General features: G+C 43.0%; 1 protein-coding gene across 1 annotated transcript in view; it reads left to right on the plus strand.

Moving 5' to 3' along the window:
• The window catches only part of cachd1 (cache domain containing 1), a 74,348-nt gene that overhangs the window by 33,284 nt on the left and 17,851 nt on the right, over nucleotides 1-23,213 (plus strand). The window contains exons 3-10 of the mRNA XM_028404493.1: nucleotides 3,094-3,242; nucleotides 12,401-12,507; nucleotides 17,518-17,644; nucleotides 19,240-19,384; nucleotides 19,499-19,715; nucleotides 19,802-19,951; nucleotides 22,637-22,921; nucleotides 22,985-23,134. Of these exons, the coding sequence (XP_028260294.1) occupies nucleotides 3,094-3,242; nucleotides 12,401-12,507; nucleotides 17,518-17,644; nucleotides 19,240-19,384; nucleotides 19,499-19,715; nucleotides 19,802-19,951; nucleotides 22,637-22,921; nucleotides 22,985-23,134 (1,330 nt within the window). The remainder of the gene's footprint in view (nucleotides 1-3,093; nucleotides 3,243-12,400; nucleotides 12,508-17,517; nucleotides 17,645-19,239; nucleotides 19,385-19,498; nucleotides 19,716-19,801; nucleotides 19,952-22,636; nucleotides 22,922-22,984; nucleotides 23,135-23,213) is intronic.

Genomic DNA, 23,213 nt, shown 5'->3' on the forward strand with positions numbered 1-23,213 from the left:
AAATGAGCTAATTCAGTAATGAAATAAGTTAATTCGAGAATAAGCAGGACGTGCACAGTCAAGTTTCTTGTCTGTAGAACGAACCTGCGTCCCTCCTTATTCTCATTCCTCTCTAACCACACCCCTGCATTTCAAAGTCGGTCTTGGTCTTGCTATAAACACTGCTGCCAGTGGTTATGGTTGAAGCCTGGCTGGCAAACCTCATAACTGTGACTCCAGCCCTGTGGCTGCAGCAGCCCCACTGGGTGCTGCTCTGCCCTCCAGCCTGGTTGAGAGTGAGCCTTGTGTTTTGGAGAAGAGTGTGGCTAATCGGCAGAGCGCAGGTTGGTTTTGGCTGCACTGTGGCAGACTGTAACCTTAGCTTTAACTTGCAGAGGTTGAAGTTTCTGGTTTCTCTTAAGTCACTCTGTTAAAAGTCGAGCCGTGCTTTCTCTCCCTCCCCCAGCTGTGGAAACACTCCTCAGCTGAACACTGGCCCATTTTTCCCCCTTTTAATACAAAGTCCATTGCAGCTAATTGCCATGCACGGCCAGCAGTGTGTGTGTGTGTGTGTGTGTAACTTTATGTCCCTGTGTCAGGGCAGACCTGTTAGTGTCTTGGTGTGGGTGTGTGTGTGTTCCTTGTGGTGGCGTAGCTGTAATTGTGGGCTGTGCCTCAGGCCCCTGTTAAAAACCCTAATAGGAACAGCGGCTGGCTGATTAGGTGTACAAGCGGTCAGTGGGTCGCGGTACATTTCCCTGTTCCTGGCTTCAATCGCAGCCTTTTTGCAAGCAGTGGTAATTATGGGATGTGAACAAAGGGGGTCCAGTTACTGTGGAAATAAGCCCTTTTCTGTATTCAACAAGGCTGGGGAGGTGACTTACAATGGCTTCGGAAGGTATTCAGACCAACATTTTTGGTGTTACATAATGTAGTATTTAGAACACAAAATACCACATTATGTAAACTAATTAGATTTTTTGATAACATAATTGCACATATTTAAACACTTGAATTTATCTCAGATGTAACAATTTGTGTACTATAATTATCGCTATAATTAGCTATAGAGACTAAAGCTTTGTAAACATGTTCATTTCAAAGACATTTTACTGTCTATAGGAACTGACTCACCTTACCTGCCAGCCTCAAGTGGACATTTAAGGAACTGCAGGTTTAGGTTCTAAACTTAATGTTAACATGGATGAAATGACAGTTACCCAACAGTGAGACCAAAAAACATCTCATTCGCAATTTGGTGGCTGGCTGTAGCATGGATTATAGCAGCGGGTGCGACTGTGAGCTTCACACAGTAGTTCGGGTAGTTTCACACTAAGTTATGATCTGGCACTATATAAAATAAAATGAAGTAAAGTTGACTTGACCTTCTAATATAATGGCAGTGGAAACACTGAACTGAATGTGTGAGTGTTACAAGCAAAAAAACTGAATATATCTGTGGATGCTCTCATTCATCCAGGTCATAGTCGTTTCCAAGAGTTTAAATCGAGGCAACCGGACTCGAGGATTGTTGACGTCTTCAAAATACAATCCTTGAGTCCAGTTGCCTCGATTTAAACTCTTGGAAATAGAAAAACTGAACCAAACCAAAAATTGTGATCTCAGAACCGTGATACAAACCGAACTGTGGATTTTGTTCCACCCCTACTACCTAATAAAAAGTCATAAAGCCTTTCATGTCCTGATACACAGGGCCTACAAAATTAGCTAGCAGACATGGCTAATCTTCTTTGTGGGCTATTTAATTTACTTGGTTGCTAAACAACCTCCAGACCTGAACAATTAAGCAAAGTGGACTGTAGCTCTAGAGACTTTAAAGACATCTTTTTATATGGATCAAAGTGCTTAAGGAGCACTCGAGGCTGATTCTGAAACATCCACATAATCATGCGACTTTTTTCAGGTTAACATAATCTGTAACAGATTACATAGATGTTATATCAGATTAAGAGGATGTGAGGTCCTTACAAGCTTCTATAACTTCTTTTCAAGGCATTGTGACAAACAAAAGCAAGAGCAGGAGTCTGTTGTGAAGAACCGCTGGTGCGCTGGTTGTTAATGTCCCCCAGGAGGCTGCTGCAGCAGAGCTGGTTATTAGTTTCCCGAAGAGCTTGGAACCCCCATTTTGAAAGAGCACTGTGATTTGTGTGCTCAACCAGAACCCTAGACCTTCAGAGGAAGAAAGACAAAGTATAATGTATGCCTGTTCACGGGGGCAGCGTGAAGGGCCCCAGTAAACACAGCTGAATTAGCTGCCTTTGTTTAGAAACACCAGTTTTTTCCTTCCTGCTTCCTGGTTTCCATGGTTTTGTTAAAGGTAAATTGCACCATAAAACCAAATTTCTACACTGCTGCAGACTTTTAAAGATCATCTATCTTCAGTTTTTTTTAAGAAAAAGATTTTAAATAGGAGTTGTATGATGGATCCAGCAGCTCCTCGGTTTCACTTCAGATGAAGTGGAGTTTTTTGAGTACATGTTAGTAGGTAGCGGCTTTGTGTTGCTGAGCCTCAGACATTCATCATTTAGCTCGACTTTTTAACAGTGATGGATTTCACACTTGGCGCAGCCTGAGGTCTGGCCATCTTTAATATTCCTCAGCCTGCTTTGTAAATCCTAAACTGTGTGTGTGTGTGTGTGTGTTTGTGCATGTGTGTACTGAAGGACTTCATTGACTTTTAGTTTCCACAGATGCACACATGACTGAGTTAGTGTTACTTTGTTTATATATAAGGCAGAGAGAAAGGCGACAGCCAGATGAAGCTTGTTTGAGAACAAAGCAGCAGTAGAGATGCAGTGAGGAAGAAAGTAAAACTTAGACTTTGTCATGTTTCTTTTCATTTTTTATTTATTTATATACATGCTGCTATAATGAGTTTAAAAAATGTCAGACTGTTTTGACCCGCTGAAAACTGACAGGAAACATATTTTTAACACTGTAATTAGGAGAACACATTGTTAGGTTTTCATGAGACAGGCGTGATGTGACGGTGTCAGATTTTTATAACAAACATACCACGAACACTTTGCAAATGCAGTAAGCCAAAAGACAATCTAATCATTTCTCATGTTTGTTTACTTTTTGTTTGTGTAGTTGGCCAAGAAGATTCGGGAGAAGTTTAACCGCTACTTGGATGTGGTGAACAGGAACAAACAGGTGGTGGAGGCTTCGTACACCGCCCACCTCACCTCTCCGCTCACAGCGATACAGGACTGCTGCTCCATACCAGCGTCTATGATGGAGTGAGTAACACTCGCACACACAGACACACAAAAACACACTTTCTTTATCTCTGTCATAATGCTCTCTGCAGGAGGTTCGCTCTCTGTAAACTCACCGCTAGCACATGCGCTCGGCTTTCTGTGCATTGCTTTATGCTCAAACTCCCTGTTTCTCCCTTGTTTTGATCATCCATGGATTAGTTATAGTTGTGTGTAAATCACATCATTGACAGCCCTGAGCAGCACTGGCGTGCTCTGAGACTTGGCAGCCTGTTCAAACTGAGATAGCTTGTTACTTAGCTGTCCTGCATCATGGCCTCCATCAGAGCAGCAGGGATATCTGCTCTCGGATGAGAGCGAGCCTCACACCAGAGACCATGATGAGATGCTGACATCGTTACAAAGAAATATACTGAGTATTGTGTAGGTTCATATAGTTGCATATTGTTGTTTTCCATTGCTGCAAATCGTCCTCAGCGTGGTGTAAAAAAAAATAAGCTTTTAAAATGTATTTTTCATATTGGTACTTTCTAATCTGTTTAGTTTATTGATCGTCTTAAAGGTAGGGTAGGAGATTTTGAAAACTCAGTGAGAGTCAGCCAAATTCTCTCTGAGCTCACCCCGAAGCCACGCCTCCCAATCACATGGGATTACCTGAAGACGAGCTCTGTGACTTCAGCCATCATGCACGTACCTCTCTGGTGCGCACAGAGCAGGAAGAGAGTGACAACCAGCCAATACTCCGCGCAGGGTCCACCCGGAGGATTGGCTGATGTTTTTTAGCTTCCACAGATGATTCATATTCTTCTTTTTAAAGCGAAACTGCCGAGCTAATTGGTTGCTATCGGATTGTAAAAAGAAGTTACACTAATTTACCAAAAAGTGCATCAGAATGAAATCTCCTACCCTACCTTTAATAATTGGTAGAATAACCAACTATTTAATTAATCATTAGTTCCAGCCTTATTCCATAAAACTAGGTTTTATGGTTCTTGGAGCCCAGGATGGCAGAGGTTTGTGTTGGTACTTGGTAATGAAGAAAAGGTGGATGCCTGATGGTTGTGCTCCTGTATTAAGGAGCTCACGTGACACTTCCACATTTTTATGTGGCACTGACTACATCACATGTAAGTCCCATGTTGCTCAGAGAGTTTAATACTGGCCCAGCCAGCGTCGACTCACGAGCCAATCACTGACTCCAGGAGGCAGAAAACACAGTTCAAAGCTGAGCTAAGAGAGAGAGAGAGGGTGAGAGAGAGGGAGAGAGGGAGAGAGAGAGGGCTGCTTTCAGCTCTAATCTACAGAGCAGCAGCTGTCTCTACCCCTCGTCCCCTCTCTCTCCATTTCTCTCTATCTCTCTTCCTTGTTATCAGCCGATGTAACCAGTTATTCCTTTTTGAAGTTTTTGCACTGCAGACTTCACAGGCTGCAAGGTCACCTGTCTTTCCTCCTGTCGTGCAGAGAGTGAGTTGGGGGTGGTGGGGTGCCTGGCTCAGGGCCACTGGCCACCTGTAGCTGAATCATGTGTACGACATACTGTTCATACACTTGTTCAGCATGCAGAAGTGCACCACATACATTTTTCATGCCAGCATCTGCACACACACACACAAACAACTACTCTGAAACTGTGGATTTAAATCTTTAAGAAATATTTAAGATGAAAAAAAGATTATACAAGAGCAGGACAGAAAGGATGGGATGATGCAGGGGGAGTCACGGAGGTGGAGGTGGTGGACGACATACCAAACTGAAGCTGAGTCTGATAGATCCCTGAACTTCAAAGCATCTTCCTCAGGGGAGGAAAAAGGCAGAGTCCTCTTTCTTTTTTGTGTTTTTACAAGATCATGTGGTACTGCAGGGAGCTGTACGCAGAATAAATTGCTTCTGCACAAGAAAGTTTTTGCCTAAAATTATCTCTAAAACTGGTGTGAGCAGACTTTATTTTTGGGTAAAACCTTGGCTTTTCTTCCCTCTTATATTTGTTCTGATCAAGCGTATGGTTTGTAAATAAATAACATACAGCTGAGCAGATTGTCAGATTTCATTTCTCCATTGTTATCCTGTATTTTGAACTAAAGCTGAGCTCAGACTACAGTTTTTGGGCCAGAACTCCAGACAGTCTGAGGGGAAATCTTACCCCAGGCCTTCCTCTGTATAAGATTCAGCCTGGATTTTATAGACATTTGAAGGGTTTACACATCTGCTTTTATTCACACAAGAGTCATGCTTCATGGAGTCATCTAAAACATGTTGAATATTAGCAAAGTAAATTTAAAATCAAGATGATTTAGTCAGGACACAACAGCCAATGAGAAAGAATGCCAAAAAGGACACAGATCGGAATCGTAGATAATATAACCTGTGAAGCTAAACAGTCAATAACTGCTCCTTCTGTTCTTGTGAAACTCCTCATCCAGATTCGTTCACTTAAAAGTAAGCATCACTGTGAGCAGCACCACCTCTGATGTGAAATCACGTGACATCATGTGATAGGAGGTAGTGCAGGACTTCCTGATGGCTCCTTCAACCACAGTAGTGGCTGTACTCTAAGCTCACATTTCCCAATATATATATATATTATATGAATTATATATCTTTAAATACAGAGCAGATGTTAAAGGTAGGGTAGGAGATTTCATTCTGATGCACTTTCTGTTAAATTAGTGTAACTTCTCTTTACAACCTGATAGCAACCGATTAGTTCGGCAGTTTCGCATTAAAACAAAGAATATGAATCATCTGTGGAAGCTAAAAAACGCTAAAAACATCAGCCAATCCTCCGGGTGGACCCTGTGCAGAGTATTGGCTGGTTGTCACTCTCTTCCACCAGAGAGGTACGTGCATTATGGCCAAAGTCACAGACCGCAGGTCATCTTCAGGTAATGCGCGTCCATGTGATTGGGAGGCGTGACTTCGGGGTGAGCTCCGAGAGAAAGGGGCGTATGTTTACTTTCAAAATCTGGCTGACTCTCACTGAGTTTTCCAAATCTCCTACCCTACCTTTAAGGGCTGATTCTGCTCTGTGTGTGATGATTCTATGTCTTAGCAAACAGGAAACACCACAGAACCTTTAATATGAAACATCCTCCATATATGAGTCTTATTGATTCCGTTGTTAAATTCTAGCTAGCCAGTGAATGGAAGTGTTTCCCGAACTTGTCAAACCATAGTTGACCTTTGAATGATAAAGATGATTGCAGTATCATGTTGGCAAAACAGGTGAATTCTCAGGATGAGGGCTCAGCGTGTCCTTCGCTGCTCTTGGGCATCAGCTGTTTTGGGGAGGGGGTCTCAGTCAGGTCAGGCCAGTTTAGTGGAGGATCAGGTGGTTCACAGGGTGTCCATGTCTGCTCGCCGTCAAGCTGGCAGGCTATCATTTCACAGTGAGGCCACTGAGGGCAGTGCTTAGCGCTCGGTGGTATGCTTTAATCACTGCTTGGTCTCCATGACAAGCTGGACCTGAAAATAGCAAATGTATACACCCCCTGGTAGACGCGGTGAAGCGTGCATGTGTGTCTTTATGTCTATATTTTGAACATGCGATCTCCAGGTGCTGGTCTCAACAGCTCCGCTGCTATGCAGCTGTAAATGTGAGAAGTGTGGTCGGGAGCAGCCCAGATGGCACTTAATGGTGTCAGATAAACTCTGTGAGCGGTGTAAGGAAAACGAGAGATGATATTTCTTTTAAGAAGGAAAGAGAGAAAGAAGCAAAACATAGCAAGGTGTCCCTACAGGGTTCTGCTGCCTGCGGGCATGCCCACATCACAGACAGGTCAGCCTGAAGACGCCTGTATGATAACATGACTTTGCTGGTATCCTGCTCATCAGCTGAACTGTGCTGCATCCACAGTCTGAGATACTTTACTCCATCATTTGAGGGATAATATTGCAGAATTTCCAATACCCTTAGTCATAAATTAAACAAAGATTAAAGCCATCATAGTGCTAATTCTTAGCTCCCATTTCTAAAGAGGAACTCTCACTATCTGAGCTATTGGCAGATTTACAGTTCGGTTCAAGAGTATATGTTGCGCCAGTGATACTCCGACTTCAGATCAAGCTGATCGTCTCCGTCAGCAGGTTGATGATATCTCTGTTTGCATATTAGAGGAAGGAGATGGCAGAACACCAGGCAGGTTGGGAGGGGGGGGGGTTTGTTTTAAGTGACCCTGACAGGTGTACGCAGGAGTGTTTTTCTCTCTCTGCAAATACCTCGGTTAATGTCAGCCTCTTCCTCTTTCCTGATCTCCTCTTCTTTGTTCTCCTGTCCCTACCTCCCGTCAGCTTTTTTTTTTTTGCTTTTGCTTCTCTTTCATCCTCCATCATCTTCACCTTCGTTTCACCTTTTCTCTTTGCTTTCATGTTTCATTCATATTCAGAAACGTGTTAAACCGTGACTTTTTTTTTAACCTTTCAGATTTGAAATTTAGGACTCTCTGTTGTCATGCAGCATCCTAAGAAAAAAAAAAAAGAAGACAAACCACATTTTTCATCAGTAGTTCTGCTCTTGTGCTCTGGTCTTCTTTCAAAGTCATACGATGTTAAATACATAATGTGATGCTTTTTATGTGGAGCCATTGTGAGACTTTACAGGAACAATACGTCCACTTCACACCATGATCATGAGCCAGCAGTGTGCTGAATGAGAGATGACTTGTGTCTTTTTCACTCCTATTTTATTGGGCATTTTTACATCTCTCGACTCTGTGGTGGTTATTTCTTTGTACTCTGGCTTGTTCAGAATGGCTATAAGCACATTTTATTTATTTCTTTTTGCTAATATAAGAGGCTAAAGTTTAGGCTAATGTGTAGTGTAGCAGCGAAAAAGGCAAAATAAGCTGTCAATCATGGCATACAGTTTATATATGTCCAAGAATTCACACATTTTTATGAATGTAAATGTGATTTCTGTTAATTTTACCCTCTGCTCATTCCCTCAGTTTGTGTGTCTCAGCTCTTGTTTGAGCTTTTCCACCAATTTTCTGTAAGAATTAAATATAGCTCCATGTTCACGCCATATTTAGCATTTGTTGTCACTATAAGTTCCTTTTAATATTCTCTCAATGCTAATATTATCCATCCCTCCATCCATCCATTTACATCCGCTTATCCCGGGCCGGGTTGTGGGGGCAGCAGTCTAATAGCTAATATCGTGCCTGTTTCTATTCTCATACACAGGGAACACCTTGTTTCAATGCAAAATCCACTAGAGCTGTTTTTTTTTTCTCTCTCCTCATTCCCCTATCTTCATCTTAAAATACCTGCTTAGACGCCAAACTGCTTCCCAGAATCCATTTTCCATGTTGATATTACAATCAGATCAGTTTGGTTTAGAGCTGCCAACCAAAGCCAGACACATAAAAGGGGGGCTTCTTCAAGCACTCTCAATTCTCCTGCTAGCATGTTGCCTGCTGTAACCGCTGCTACCGCTGAGGGATTTCAATCACATTAGAAATGGTATTACTCTTGACGTTGGGGCTCACACAACAGCAAGCCTCTTCAAGGTAATTGTTGTCACAGGGCTTTTTGAATAGTGCGCGCCTGCCTCCTCTGTGTGTGTGTGTACCTGTGTCTTTGCAGCAGGGTGCAGCTTAATATAATGGAGTTTAACAGTGGATGGCGACAGGTGCTGCCTTATTTAGAGGAATCGGACTTGAGATTTGTGTTTTTGTTCCCCCCGTCTTCTTTTGAGTTTCTTAAAACAAAGGATTGTTTTCTGGATTATCTCTAATTACTGATCTCCTTTTAGAAGGTATATGGTAATCAGGCGATATATTATTAATGTACATATGCAGTGTAAGAATAATTTACAGCGTTGTGCAGAGGTTTTGTAACATTTATGAATGAGGGGTCTTATTATTTTTCAGATTTTGTGTGTTTTCTGTGTTTGAGTCCAGGCTCTGTGTAAAACAGATTTCTCTGCCCTCATTAAGATGTTTGATCCGACTCGCTCTCCCTCCCTCTCTCCCTCCCTCTCTCTCTCTCTCTCTCTCTCTCTCTCTCTCTCTCTCTCTCGCTCATATTTTTATTTGATGTGAAATTCAAAGTGGCTGCAAATGTTTTTTTTATCTGGCACACATTTTTTTTTTTCTTTCGCCGAGCGTCCTGCTCAGCCCCTTCTATGCAGAATGGTTTGAAGGAGAATAGTAATGACTTTGGCCTTATGGGACTCTAAATGAGTGAAGTTCAAATGCAGCCCGTACATCACAGCACCTGTCAGTCAAAACCGGCCAGCACCAGGTCTGCAAGCAGAGGGAGCCAAAGAGTGTGTAGCATGTGTGCGTGTTTATATGTGTGTCTGTATGTTGCTAAGCCAGAGGGAGGGAGGGTGGGGGGTGTAGTTGGAGGGATGGAAGGATCAAAGAAGCCAGGCTTGGTGCAGTGCAGAACAGCCTGCTCCTCTGCATACCTCCCCCCTCTCCTCTCTCCCGCCTCTCCCCCCTATTTTGTGGCTCGTGGAAACCAGGTTTTATGATCAACGCGCACGTTTTAAAATAACACTGTTTATGCTGTTGGTTATTGTTAAAGTAAATGACTACGACAAACGATACGCGTGATGTTTGTGCACACGCCAGCGTGTTAAAGATGTGCCGATTGCGATTTGTGTTTTGTTTTGTGACACCTCCTTAACACTTTGTGTGGGTGTTTGTGTGTGTGTGTGTGTGTGAAGGACAACTCTGCATTGCTGAGCCACATCACTCATACCACACCACTTAAACAGCAGGCATCATGAGGCAGTGTAAGGAAGAGGCTTTGGTGAAGAGGGTGCAAATATCATTTAATGTTTATTAAAAGTTGATTATGATGACGTTCTGAATGCTGAGGAGGAGCATCCGACAACGGCTAATCGAATGCTAATCGTTCCAATGGGGGCATATCTGTGCATTTGTGTGAAAACACATTTTTCACAGTTAACACATTTTCTATGAACAAAATCAGGCTGCACTTTGTATTTATGCTAAAAAAACTGCAGCATGTGCTTGTGAGGAAGATTTCTCACATGTACTGACCTAAATGTGCCCCTTAATGCTCAGGGCATTTTTTTTAACACTACATAATCTTGTAGTGTGAAAAGCAGGTCACTTTTCATTTTTCCCTCTTCTCGTTGTCTAACTCACAGATCTGAGTCTGAGCTTGAGGTCTCACTTCTTTACCCGTGTGACCTTCTCCTCTCTGTCCACTATCTTCCTTCTTGTCTACTATATATTTTGCTCTGACCCACATACTTTTGTAACTGCTGATTTCATTTAATTGCACTTCTCTACATCAGCCCCTCAGCTCGGGAGGCAGAGCTGTTTTAATCAAAAACTTAATTTCTATGGCTCATATAAATGCTACACAAGTACAATAGAGCCAGCAAACAATTGTTCTCTGCGCCCCATTGTGTGTTTGTTTAGATGTTGGCTTGGTTGATGTAAATGTTTAAAGCATAATCTTCATTTTTTCCTCTGAGCCCACCCTCCATTCTCCTTCCGCCTTTCATCTGCTCAGATGCCATATGTGGAACATAACCATGAACTGGGCAGTAGAACGGCCTCTGGATGTCAGCCAGTGCAGTGTTTTCAGAGCAAGTCCATTCTGCAGTATGTAATTATGCCTCGGTTGTAATTGTATATAGGAAGACTTGATGGAAGAGCATGGTAATTAAATGCTTTCTTAACTTTTTCTTAACAACCTAGAACAACCATCCTAGTTTAAAACTAAAAATATAAGTGTATAATAACAGGAATTCTCCATTTATCGCAGCTTAGGAACCTCTTAACACTAGATCCAACTGTGATTGTCAGCTTTTGCGCATGTTGCCCAAGTGGCAACCACTGGGGCTGAGAAATGCATGCAGTGTCACTATTGGCCAGCAGGGCTGTCCCTAAAAGCCTCTGTCTCCAAAAGGACTCCCATTTAAAAATGGCCAATTTCTCTCATAAAATGCTCAAAAAGTGGAAGGAAATTTAGAAATCAAACAAATTATAATAGTTAAACTGAACTGTTCTTGTTATTATTAAGTGTAGAGGCCTGATGTTTTATGCTTTACAGACCCAGGTATACAGAACTCATTCAGTCAGATTCACCCCTTGCTACTACCTCAGCTACACACTCTTGTTCCAAATGTGGTCACTTATGGCTCCAAAATGACAAGAAGATTTTTTATACAGTCTATGGTGTTGTCCAGCAACCTATGCTATTTTGTAACTTGAAGCAAATACAGAAAAAAATGTAAAACAGACTTTTTAGGTAACGATTTTAAACGACAGAGGATCATGATTGTAGATGCAGTATCTGCCATGTCCCACATGTCACTGTTGGTTGGCCTCTCTAAAAATGTTAAATCCTGTATCTTCTATCTAACCACTGTGTGAATCAGTTCCACCTGTTGACATTTTGTTTGTTGTGTAAAAAGCAGAATAACATACTGTTTAAATTCATGGATTAGCTGCTGCATAGAAGGCACATTATCAGGTCTTGGGTTGCATGTGTAATTTAATCTCCTCATTGTACACTCTCACCTTCATCTTTGCCTTCTCCTCAGCATTATGTCGAGATAAGGAAACAGCTGGAGAGGAAATACACACGATGTTATATGCGTATAGATTTCCCTTAAACTGTCTCTGAAGAGCAAACTAGAAGAGACAAACAACAGAAATTGAGACACTGACACATGATTTGAATCATCAAATGAAGCGGGCGGCCCTTCCTTACAATCATATTCATATGTATTCAGGAAACTGGGTATTAGCTTTGTGGGAGAAAAGCAGAATTCAGGCAGTTTTCCATGGAAAGTATTATTCAGCTGCTATAACTTCAGCTTTAAAATGAGGTCTGGGCAACAGATGATACAGTTAATGATACAATTTAGCTCAAACGAAACAAGCAGGGTCTATTAGGCTCAGCAGATGTTTCATGTTATTTCATTACCTTCACGGTTTCATGTACTAATTCATCTAGATCTCAGTCAATGGTTGTTTGTTGATAGTTAAAACACGATCACTGGTGTAAAGGCAGTGGTATGTGCAAACCTGCGAGTTGGGTTTTATGAGAGGTGGAAAAAAAAAAACTGCGGAATTGTAAATCTGTTAGTGCTGAGAGAAAAGCCTGTGCTGCTCCTCCAACAAATGAGCCGGTCACGCTCTATAAATACTCAAATGTTGCCTGTTTGTGTGTGTGTGTGTGTTGTTTAGGTTTGATGGAAACTTCAATACCAACGTCTCCAAGACCATCTGCTGCGACAGACTTTCCCCCACCGTCAACAGCCGAGCTTTCAACCCTGGACGAGACCTCAACTCAGGTTAGTTCAACACACACACACACACACACACACACACACACACACACACACACCAGATGAGGCAACAATCATATAAACTGAGCAGGTCTATCATCATCATAAAATCATTCTGCACACTTTAACGTCGTTGCCATGGCAACCTGCGTTTTTTTATTTAATTAAGAAGTTATTTGAGGACACTGATCTGGTTTTAAAATAATAAGCTCTGCATGTGTTCAAAGATATGTTTTTATCTGTCGCTTTCTTCCCTCTCCTTTTTTTTTTTTCACCCTTTTTTTCATGGCCGGAGATCAAATGCAGTCTGTCTTGACTTTGAACTCTGGTCTGCAGGTTGTATATGTTTTTTATTATGTGGCTGTTAAGACTCGTTTGTGTCTGTTCCTGCTTTATCTGAAATAGAAGTTGCAAAATCCATGTTGCAATTATTACTTATGTCACATAGTTCTGGTCCTGCACAGCTGCTATAATACATTTATTGAGGTTTCATGTAGAGCAGAGTGTTGCCATGTAAAACCCATGCGTGTCTGCGCACCACATCTGTTGGTCTGCGTTTGATTAAGGAGAAAGTGGACCAAAATGACTTAAACCGGGCAAAGGCCAACTTTCCACCCCACCTGTTTTTCTGTCCTGCTGCCATCCATTGGTCAGCATTGTGCTGGTGGTGGTCCTGCTTCCAGAGGAGAAATACTACAAGCTGCACTGCATTCATGACACACACATGCTGTATTTCCCGTAATAACCCACCCCCCCTTTCAGATTTCCAGTTTTAGTGCAGTGCATATTGTAAATCCAGCTCTGCCAGCTCTCTCCAGGAAATTACATTTGCATTGTAGCAGTAAGTCACGTCAATTTCACCCTGGTTTATTTTTGAGAGTATGAATGAGTTTCAGAACCCTCATAAATCAAGTTTTAACCTCCACTGAGGCGCCCATGTAGTCCATGTAGGACCATGGTGTCTCCTGCAAAGTAGCCATTGTGGCATCGTTTGAAGCATTGCATGTACAATTTGTAATAACAGCCATGATGTGTATTGTTGCCAAGAAACACTATGTGACCAAAAGTACGTAGACGGAACGTGTACAGTGTGTGTGCTGGTGGTGTTTAGCTGTAAAGGCCGGAGATGCTGCAGTTTACCACATCTGCAGATGATCATTGATTATAATATTGATTAATCGTCCTATGTATTCTGCCATTTTGTGCAAACCACTGAGAAATGTCCTAAAAAAACTTCTATTTCCAGACTAACAGTTCTACATTTCCATAATCGACTCATTGTTATAGTTTCGGTGCATATAATATAATGAGTATTTAGATGTTTACTTTTTTAGATCTTCTGGCCTCATAACCCCTCATCAGACTTTACAAGGCCAGCAATCACATAAGGTGGCTGGGTGTCCAGTTCTTTGGTTTTAAGATAGTGTATCTATGGAAGCTGGCATGCTAAGCAGCTAGCACCAGCTCATACAGCAGCAATGAGATGCAACAGTGAGTCCATGCAGTCTGCCCTTAGACTAGGACTGTTGGGAGACCAGCTTGCTAGCATTTGTTTTTAGCCTAGCACGGCCCCGGCCTCTTGCCATGCCTCTGCTTCCTTCTGCACTAGTTTCCCAGTTAGCATGACTTAAGCTGGATCCATACTCCGCGAGACAAAGAGCGGAGAACGCGCTCCACGGGTGGTAAGAGATAAAGAAAAAAGGTCTTTTCCGCATGGAGGTACCATACTCCGCGAGACGTGTGTGTGCGCCCACTGCAGCGCACGTCAGACACCAAACAGGAACAACATCACACACAGCCCACCTCCAGTGTTTGCGAACAGAGGAAGGTACAGCAGCTGACATTATGGATTTTGCAGCTTTGTTAAAGGAGATGGACGAGGAGACGAATATGCACACGGCGTTTTGCCTTTGCAAATCTGTCGCGCAGGTAGCGCCACTTTTTGCGACACACACTCTCTTTTGTGCAAAGTATCGTTGCTATCTCCTTCCAGGAGTTGTTGCCTCAGTAAGCTTCTCCTCAAAAACATCCATTGTTGAATTAATTAAATCTGTTGAATCAGTGCTGTTTATACACCTACCTATATACCTGGAGAGGCTCTTGCGCTTCTCCACATTCATCACGCCCACAATAAATTCCGACCAATCACAGCATGGTTGCCGCACAGCCTTGAAAGACAAAGTTCGGCCCGGACCCTGTGCACAAGAGTGCGGAACAGCGGGTGGTCAGAGACAAAAAATGACGTCATTTTGTGGGCGTAACGTCTGCACGGGGGAAAAAGTTCTTTGTCTCGCGGAGTATGGATCCAGCTTTAGGCAGCCCAGCAGGTGATCTATGCTGTACCAGTGTCTCGTCATGCTAGAGGCTAAAAGTTTAGCTACATTATGCTGCAGTGATCTTATAAAAATAAACATGCAAGATTCTGGAGGCCTTGCTTAAAAGCTTCAGAAATTAAGCCTCCACTGCTGAACGCTCCTCCTCTCCTGTGAAACCTCCATCATCATTAGTTCGTCCTCTGTCATCCCACTGTGACCCCCACCTCATCGTGTTTTTCCCAGACGTCCTTTCTCTGCAAACCATTCATAATGACTGCCATTCATAACACATCACCATTAGCTGGGTTTTATTTTCCTTACAGCCCAGTCGCGCTGAGTTCAGGTTACCCCTCTGCCTTCCCTCTCCTCTCCTTGTCCCTCACACTCAGCCCTCCTTGACCCCCACATGCCCAGTGTATTCATCCTCTCCCATTTGTCTCAGCCCAGTCTAAACAAGCCACTACAGAGGGGAGGGAGTGAGGAATAATTGAGAGGGAGAGAATGATGAATGAAGGGAAAGATGGGAGGAGTGAGAGCTGATTGAACTGGAGTAATTGTGTCCAGACTGCATTGTATTTCTTCTTCCATCTTCTCTCCTCTTGATCGTGATGTGGGAGGCATCAGGACTGAAAGCAGCTGATGGTAGAGAAGAGACAGGTGGAGGAAAGATGACGTGGGTGGAGTGCTGCCTGATTACAGCACTGGTTCGATCCATCCACTCTCCTCCATCTAGCTTTTTCTCTTTGAGGAATTTTGGCTATTTCTCCGACTCAGAGACGTTACGATGCCTCCAATTTGCCGTTCTTCCACCAGTTTCTTCTTCATCCATCTTTAATGCACCCCAAAAGGCGCATTGCTTCAGGCACTAACTTGTATGTGTTATATACATACTAAACCCTCTGACTCACACTCACCCTGCAAAGCTGAACTACAGAAATGGGTGCAAATGAAAACCAGTTTTCTTGTATAATTTCACCTAAAGTCAACTAAAGGTATTATTATACAGGCAGTCATGGTCTTCAGAGACTGAACCCTGAAGAGCTCATTAATGTCTGTCTTTCCATCTAGTCCTACCCAGAAGGTCAAAGGTTTTCCTTATCCTGTAAAAAGTATCCGCTGTGGTCCACAGGCACTCCTGGTCCACAGTGGATCAACCCTCATCCCTTTGCTTTTACCCAAACTTAAGACGCAGATCAAAATTTTTATATTTCTATTAATATCCTCTGTTCTACAAGATGGATGGTTCATCTGTCAATTTCTCCCCCAACACTTTGCTGATGCTCAGCGTTTTTTATCTAGTACATCTTATAAAATATTTCCTTCCATTTTGGGTTCGCACAGACTTTGCACTGGGACAGACGTTCATGTCTCCCAGAGGATGAACCCCACTTGGATGCTGTGACTTTCCATATAGTGTAATAAGCAGGTTGAAGTTTTTACTAATAGACTACTGCTATTAGTTGGACACACAAAATCTGGTGCAGACATTGATCAGACAAATGCACAAAACATATTTTGATAAATATACATTATTTCTTCTGTTGACAGTTTTGTATGATTCATAGTCATCATCAAACAAAACTAAACAGTTTTGTAAATATATTTCCACTCAGGTAGCTCTAGGCGTACATTCTTCATGTATGTCTGCAGTATGTAAGTGTCACATAAATCTGTGCATTTGGTGTGTTTATGTTGTTGTCGGTACTATATCAAAGCGCATGGTTCGGGTCTTATTTCTCAGTTTGTCCATCTGCCTTATCTGCTTCTGAGGAAGATCTAAACAGCAGTGACAGAGTGGAGCGCTGTGGCCTGACACATGTGTACAGAGCCCTTCTTCCACTGTCAACACAGCTGAGTGGTTCCTGTTTATATGGGCCTCAGAGATGGATGGAGTGACTGGGCAGGGATGATGTATGACGGGCAAACCTGCTGCTGTGTCTCAAAAAAAAGTAGTTCTTTGCCAAGTAAATGTAGCTTATTGGTGCTGTTTATGATGTTTGGCAGTCAGCTGATTTCACATTAATTTTGTGATTTATATTTGTGTATTGCTTGGTTTGGATTTTAGTGTTAGTCGAATATTTGACTCGTGATTTTTCCATCACATCCATAGAGAGGAATAAAAAAAGGGGGGGCTTGTTTGAAAAGGGTCAAAACAGTTTCTCTTTAGCGGGCAATTAATTCAATGTGATCGCAAGCCAAGCGCTACATATTTGGATTATTTAGACCCAACTGACATGTGCGGATGGTAGTTAGCATGTCTGGCAAAGACCGTAAATGCAATTACGAAGATATTTGAAATCCTATTCCCGGTCATGGAAACCTTCATCTGAATAATAACAAACAGTCAGCTAACAAAACAAAACAGCTGGTGGATACATACAGCTGTTAATGAGCCGCAGAAACGGCAATGAATATTTATTAATACTGAGAATCTAAACACCTGAACCAGTCCTCTCAGAAAACATTATAACACAATGAATTAATATAACACATATTTTCTTGACTGAATCTTGTGATTAGATTCTTGCATGTAATTAATAAAAAGGTGTTCTAACGGCTGCATTACATTGTTTTTAATAAAGTCTCCCTTTAATGGCTCAGTTTCTTCTGTTGTTGTTCTGTTAACAGCAGAAAAGTCTTTTTTTCTCTTCCTGGTACTGTCTACTTATTTTTTGAAGTTTTGTTTTTCTTTCTTTTGCAGTGCTGGCAGACAACCTGAAGTCCAACCCGGGCATAAAGTGGCAGTACTTCAGCTCAGAGGAGGGAATCTTCACCGTCTTTCCTGCTCACAAGTTTCACTGTAAAGGAAACTACGAGCACCGCAGCAGGTACAGAGCAACCTCAACTTTTTTTTTAACATTTCTCTTTGAAACAAAAGCTCCAAGTTACTACCAAATGTACAAATGTTTGTCAGCAAATTTCAGGGACAGGGCGGCGGCAGATACTCTCTCTGTCCTTCTTCTTTCTCACCCTCCTTCGCCCTCTCCCTCCTCTTCCTCCTCCCCTGCCAGTTGCTGTGGGGTGGCCCAGAGGGCACGTTGATGGCATGCTGCCCTCGTACACCCTGACCACACATGCCCTTGGCAGGAATGTGGCTCTGTACCACCAAAGCCCGTTGGAATTTCACACCTCCAGTGTTGTGTTTCTGTTTTGTGTGTGTGTGTGCATGCTGAAAGACGTCTCTCTCTTTCTCCCTTGTGCATTTCGCATCGTGTCTCTCTCTCTTTTTCTGGAGTCTGCAAACTGGCGTACAGCCATGGCATAAATGACGTTGCTTGGCTTGCTTCAAGTGTGAATGAGTCTTTGTGAGTGCATCGCTCCCCTTCTCCTCCCTGTGGTAGTGTCTCCTTGTTCCGTAGACCACACACACAGAGGCGCTGACCCCCTTACACTGTGTGACCCACTGTAGCCCACCCTGCTTACAATACATGTGCTTACACATGTGCGGATGACACACACACTCACCTCAAATGATTACCAAAGTAAGGAAGTATTGATTTAAAAATATGTCAGCATCAAATGAAATGCTTCTTTTCCTGCATTTTTGTTTTTAATTAAGATGTAGATTAGTGAAAAGTTGCCATGACAAATGCCTCCAACTCACCAACAAGGCTGCCTTCATCAGGCCACAGCAGGCTCTGAACCATTTAATGCACCGACATTGGTGGAAGTATTGTTCCAACCAAGCGGCAACCTTCAGTGCTCAGACTTGAAGCCCATGCGGAAGTGTCAAAACTTGTAATTCCCGCCGCAGCCACTGGGGGCTAGCTCCAAAAGCGAGTCATTTCCCATAGACTCCCATGTTAAAATGGCCGACTTCACAGCAGAAATGAACTGTTTACAGCCTGGTACACAAAACCATTCAGGTCTGAAATGATAGGTTCTCTTCTCTGTCAATTGTACAGGGGGTGAATTTTTTTTTTACAACTCACTTGTTTTAATTATATTCAGACTTAAAATTACGCATAATTATGGGCGTTGCCGCTTGAGCGACAGACGGTTGACGCATCACAGCGTGAGTTTCCTGCTTCCACGATCACCTGTACATCTAATCTCCGCTCGTGCTCCCCCTCTTTGTCTGTATTTGGAGTTTTGGCGGATGTGACGCTGCCAACATGGCGGCAGTCAGCGCCTCCCATCGAGCCTCAAAACGGCTCTATAGAAACAAACGGGTGACGTCACGGAAGCTCTGTCCATAGTTTTTACTGTCAATGGTTCCAACCAAGCAGCAGCCTCTAGGGCTGAAAGATGAGTTCATGTTATGCTAAATACAGTTGCAGTTCCCTCAATGGCCACATAAAGCTGACGCAAGCAAGACATCAGTGCTAAAATATGTTTACAACCAGGTACATTTTAATCTCTGTAGATAATGTACTTGTTTATATCAAAAAGACAACATGTTTAAATATGATATCTTCTGCAGGCCTGTGTACGTCGCTGCGGTGCGTCCACAGTCGAAACACATTGTGGTGATGGTTGATCATGGAGCCTCTGTTACTGACACCCAGCTTCAGATCGCCAGGGACTCAGCACTGGTCATCCTCAATGCCGTAGATGAACACGACAAGGTTTGTGAAATGGAGCTTACTTATTTATTAAGGAGCACACATCTTCAAAGTGGACTTTATGGCTCATTAGAATAAAAAAAACTCCGTTTTGATTTTGTTCTTGCTTCTCTGCAGATCTCCATCCTGTCCGTTGCAGAAACCGTTCGTTTCTGTTCTCTGGACCAGTGCTATAAGAGTCTTTTGTCTCCAGCCACCAGCGAGACCAAAAGAAAGATGAGCACCTTCATCTCCAACATCAAGGCCTCTGATGGGGCGACACAGCATGCGGCGGGCTTCCAGAAGGCCTTCCAGCTGCTCCGCAACACCAGCAGCCTCAGCAGACAGAGCACCAGTAAGTCAAGCAAACCAGGCAGTGCTTTAAAATGGTTGCGATGCTGCATGTTCACCTGCTCATTCTGAGAGTTACTGTCCTACCAGCCACAGACATGGTGATCATCTACCTGTCGTCCGGGATCACGTCTCGAGAGTCATCAGAGCAGGAGAAGAGAGCCACGCTCAGTGTGGTCAGAGAGGAGAACCGACACCTCAACAACTCCGTCATGATCCTCACCTATGCTCTCATGAATGGTATGAAGGGTTTCAATATTTCAACATATGAACATCTAAATAGAATATTGAATATGAATAATTGATGTGATGTTTCTAAAACAAAAGTAAGAACCAGAGTTGTACTAAAAAGCAGAGTGTGTTCTTTCAGGAGCTATGGTCTAAAAAGTTATTGTCTAGTTTTAAAGCTATTGTGCAAAAGGTTTGCAGATGATTGAACATCTGCTCCATGCTAACTAACTCCATCAGATTCCACATTTCTCTGGTGTCAGTGACAAAAGCAACATTGTCTAGTAAAGCTAATGCTAATCATCTAATAATCCAGATAAAGAAAGTCAATGCTGCAACAGCAGTGTCCTCCCTAATTAACTTTCCTTTCAACAAGGAAGAGCTTCCAGTATGGTAATCCATACTAGCAAGCTACGTTTGTTTGGAAAATAGAACCCCCAGAATGTTAGCTGATGTGTTGTCAAAGTGAACTGATGGCACATTTCTTTCTGCTGTTTTGGTGGTCCAATTAAGTTTCGCTTAGCTCTTATCCCACAGACTGTTAACCCATAAGTGTAATTACCTTTGCTGCCAGAAGGAGGAGACAAAGGCTCTGCATTGTAGCTTTAAATTTACAACACTCACTACACTATGGAAATTAATCACCAACATGAACCAGTGTTACCACTATATATGTGTATATATATATATATATATATATACACATATATATGTATATATGTGTGTGTGTGTGTGTGTGTGTGTGTGTGTGTGTGTGTTCTTTGCATTTCTTCCTTTGCAGTGTTTAACACGTTTTTTGTCTTTGCTGGGAACTTCCTTTATGTGTGTGTCATCCTAATGTTAGGTATTCTTGGGTACAGTGTGCTCGAGTGAAGCCTGAAGGTTCGAGAGGCGCTCTGTAACCTCAAAGCCTTTTTGTTTTCTGTGTGTGTGTGTGTCTGCTTCCTTTTCCTCTTTTATTGTCCTTGTCCATCCATCTGCCTCCTCTAATTCCCAGCTAAACACACACACACACACACACACACACACATGCACATGCACATGCACATACACTCACCTCTGCCATGCATGCATTAGTCCACCATTAATACAAATGATTTTTGCATCGGAGAATGGAAATGAGGTACATCTAAGAGAGGAGAGAGTGAGACTTCAAAGGCTGCACTGCTGTGTGTGTGTGTATGTGTGAGAGACTGACAGAGGACCTTGGCTCTTTAAAGAGAGATGATGAAAAGGATGCAGAAATCTATCGTCCTCTGAGTTTATTAGCATTGCATATTCAAAAAAACATTTGTTTTGTTGCCGACGCAGCTGAAAGGCCCACTGTGGGTGTGGGAGTCTTATTCCCTGCATCCCCTGCCAAATGTGGAGAGCTGATTGTTCAAGGAGATCAGCAGTCTACTCGCAGTACAATACACAGTTGTGTGTGTGTGTGTGATAGGGAGGAGATACCCACCTTATCTAACAGTGTGTTAGCTTGAATTTCTACTCTGTATGTTGATTCTGTAATATTGATCCACAATTGTCTTCCCACAATTTATATTTCAGGGTAGTGTACCAGGTCTTCTGTCCATTGCCATTATCAGCCCCACACAGATCACCATGCATCTGCAGGAGTGTAGTTTGGAGAGAGACAGTTGGTTTTGGCCACTCCTCAGGTGTCTGTTGGCATACAATGCAAGATAAACTACATCTGTAAACACAGATGTGCCTTTAAGGATACAGATTTTAAGGGAAAATCTGTATGTCACATCATATCTCTTCCACTGAATTTATGCGCACAGATACCTGTGCTGTCAGCAAAAATTTCCACTTGGTGTTCGTTTGACACTGCCACCCATGGTGACACCGCCTCCCTTTCTGTGGCCTGGGAGTAATGATGAAAGGAGCAGAGCCTTGGCATTAAAAAGGGATTCTGCTGTAATCCAGTCAATGATTGGATACTGGCAGACACTCTTGCTCTATCCTTCCCTATGGGTCATACAAAGCCAAATGTTCCAGGTGACAGCTGTAGGAGGGCCGGCTGTAGTTATCCATCCTCCTCTAAATGACCTTATGAGGCGTGGAAAGATAAAGTCTGAAGAGTGCCTTAACGTCTGTGTTGTGTATTTTCTTTAAAGCGATGAGGGATTTATTTATGTCGCGGTCTTTGAGCTTGACAGATGACAGCTGGTTTTGGCAGGTGCATAGGATTGTATGGGGTGAAGCTTATAGAGATCGTGACGCAGGAGCACAAGTCAGGGCCTGCATGTATGGAATATTTCTGCAGCTGATGCCAAAGAGGTTTGGAAAATTCATGTGAGGCAGTGTTTATGATGAACCTGCCTTCGTTCTGCTCGACTCTGTGAGCTGTAAGCTTTGTGCCACAGGCCCCAGTTTGAATTCAGCTCAGTGAGGGTTTCTTCTTCGCTGCTCCTGAAGAAATTTTGCTACAGGGGAAAGGGAATAGCGGGCTGCCTTTTGTAACAGGAATCTGAGTCATGTGCTTTTTAGTTAAGGGCTGTTTACTCTTTTCAGCTCCCTTTCAGCCGCTCCCTCCTCTTTTCTTTTTGCACATTTAACCTCTTCAATGGGCCTGTAGCCAAGCCATCAGTTACAGATTTGTTCTTAATATCCCCGCTTGATTTAATCAAACAAATTCCGTCATCGACTCTCCTTTTCTTATCCTGAACACAAATCTCTCCTCTCCCACCTCAGAGGGAGTTACAGGCCTGAAGGAGCTGGCCTTCCTGAGGGACCTTGCAGAGCAGAATTCAGTGAAATACGGCGTCGACCGGGCGTTCGACAGAGACCGCTCCATCATGGCGTCCTCGTCCGGATTGGCGGGAGCATCTACAAATCCGGTGGTGAAGGGAAGCATGATGGTGCTGAACCAGCTGAGCAACCTGGAGACAACGGTGGGGCGCTTTTACATCAACCTGCCCAATCGTATGATCGACCTGGCACGCTTCAGCCTGCCCTACTCTGACCCGATGGGAGATGGTGAGTTACTGTCACTGTTTCACAATAAAAGCCTCTTAGCCCTATATTAAACTATTTTCTTAGGTTTTATTATGACTGTGAGCCGGCCGTGTTATTTTGGTAACCTGCTCCTGGGTGTGGTCGGTGTGGACGTCAACCTGGCCTACATCTTGGAGGATGTCACCTACTACCAAGACTCTCTGGCTTCCTATACCTTCCTCATCGACAACAAAGGTCAGTCACTGGGCAGACATGTTTTTATCACATAAAAATTAGGCGAGATATAGGCTTTAAATCTATTGTCTGTTTGCTC

This window comes from Parambassis ranga, chromosome 4 (assembly GCF_900634625.1).
Source record: "Parambassis ranga chromosome 4, fParRan2.1, whole genome shotgun sequence".
Lineage (NCBI taxonomy): Eukaryota > Metazoa > Chordata > Actinopteri > Ambassidae > Parambassis > Parambassis ranga.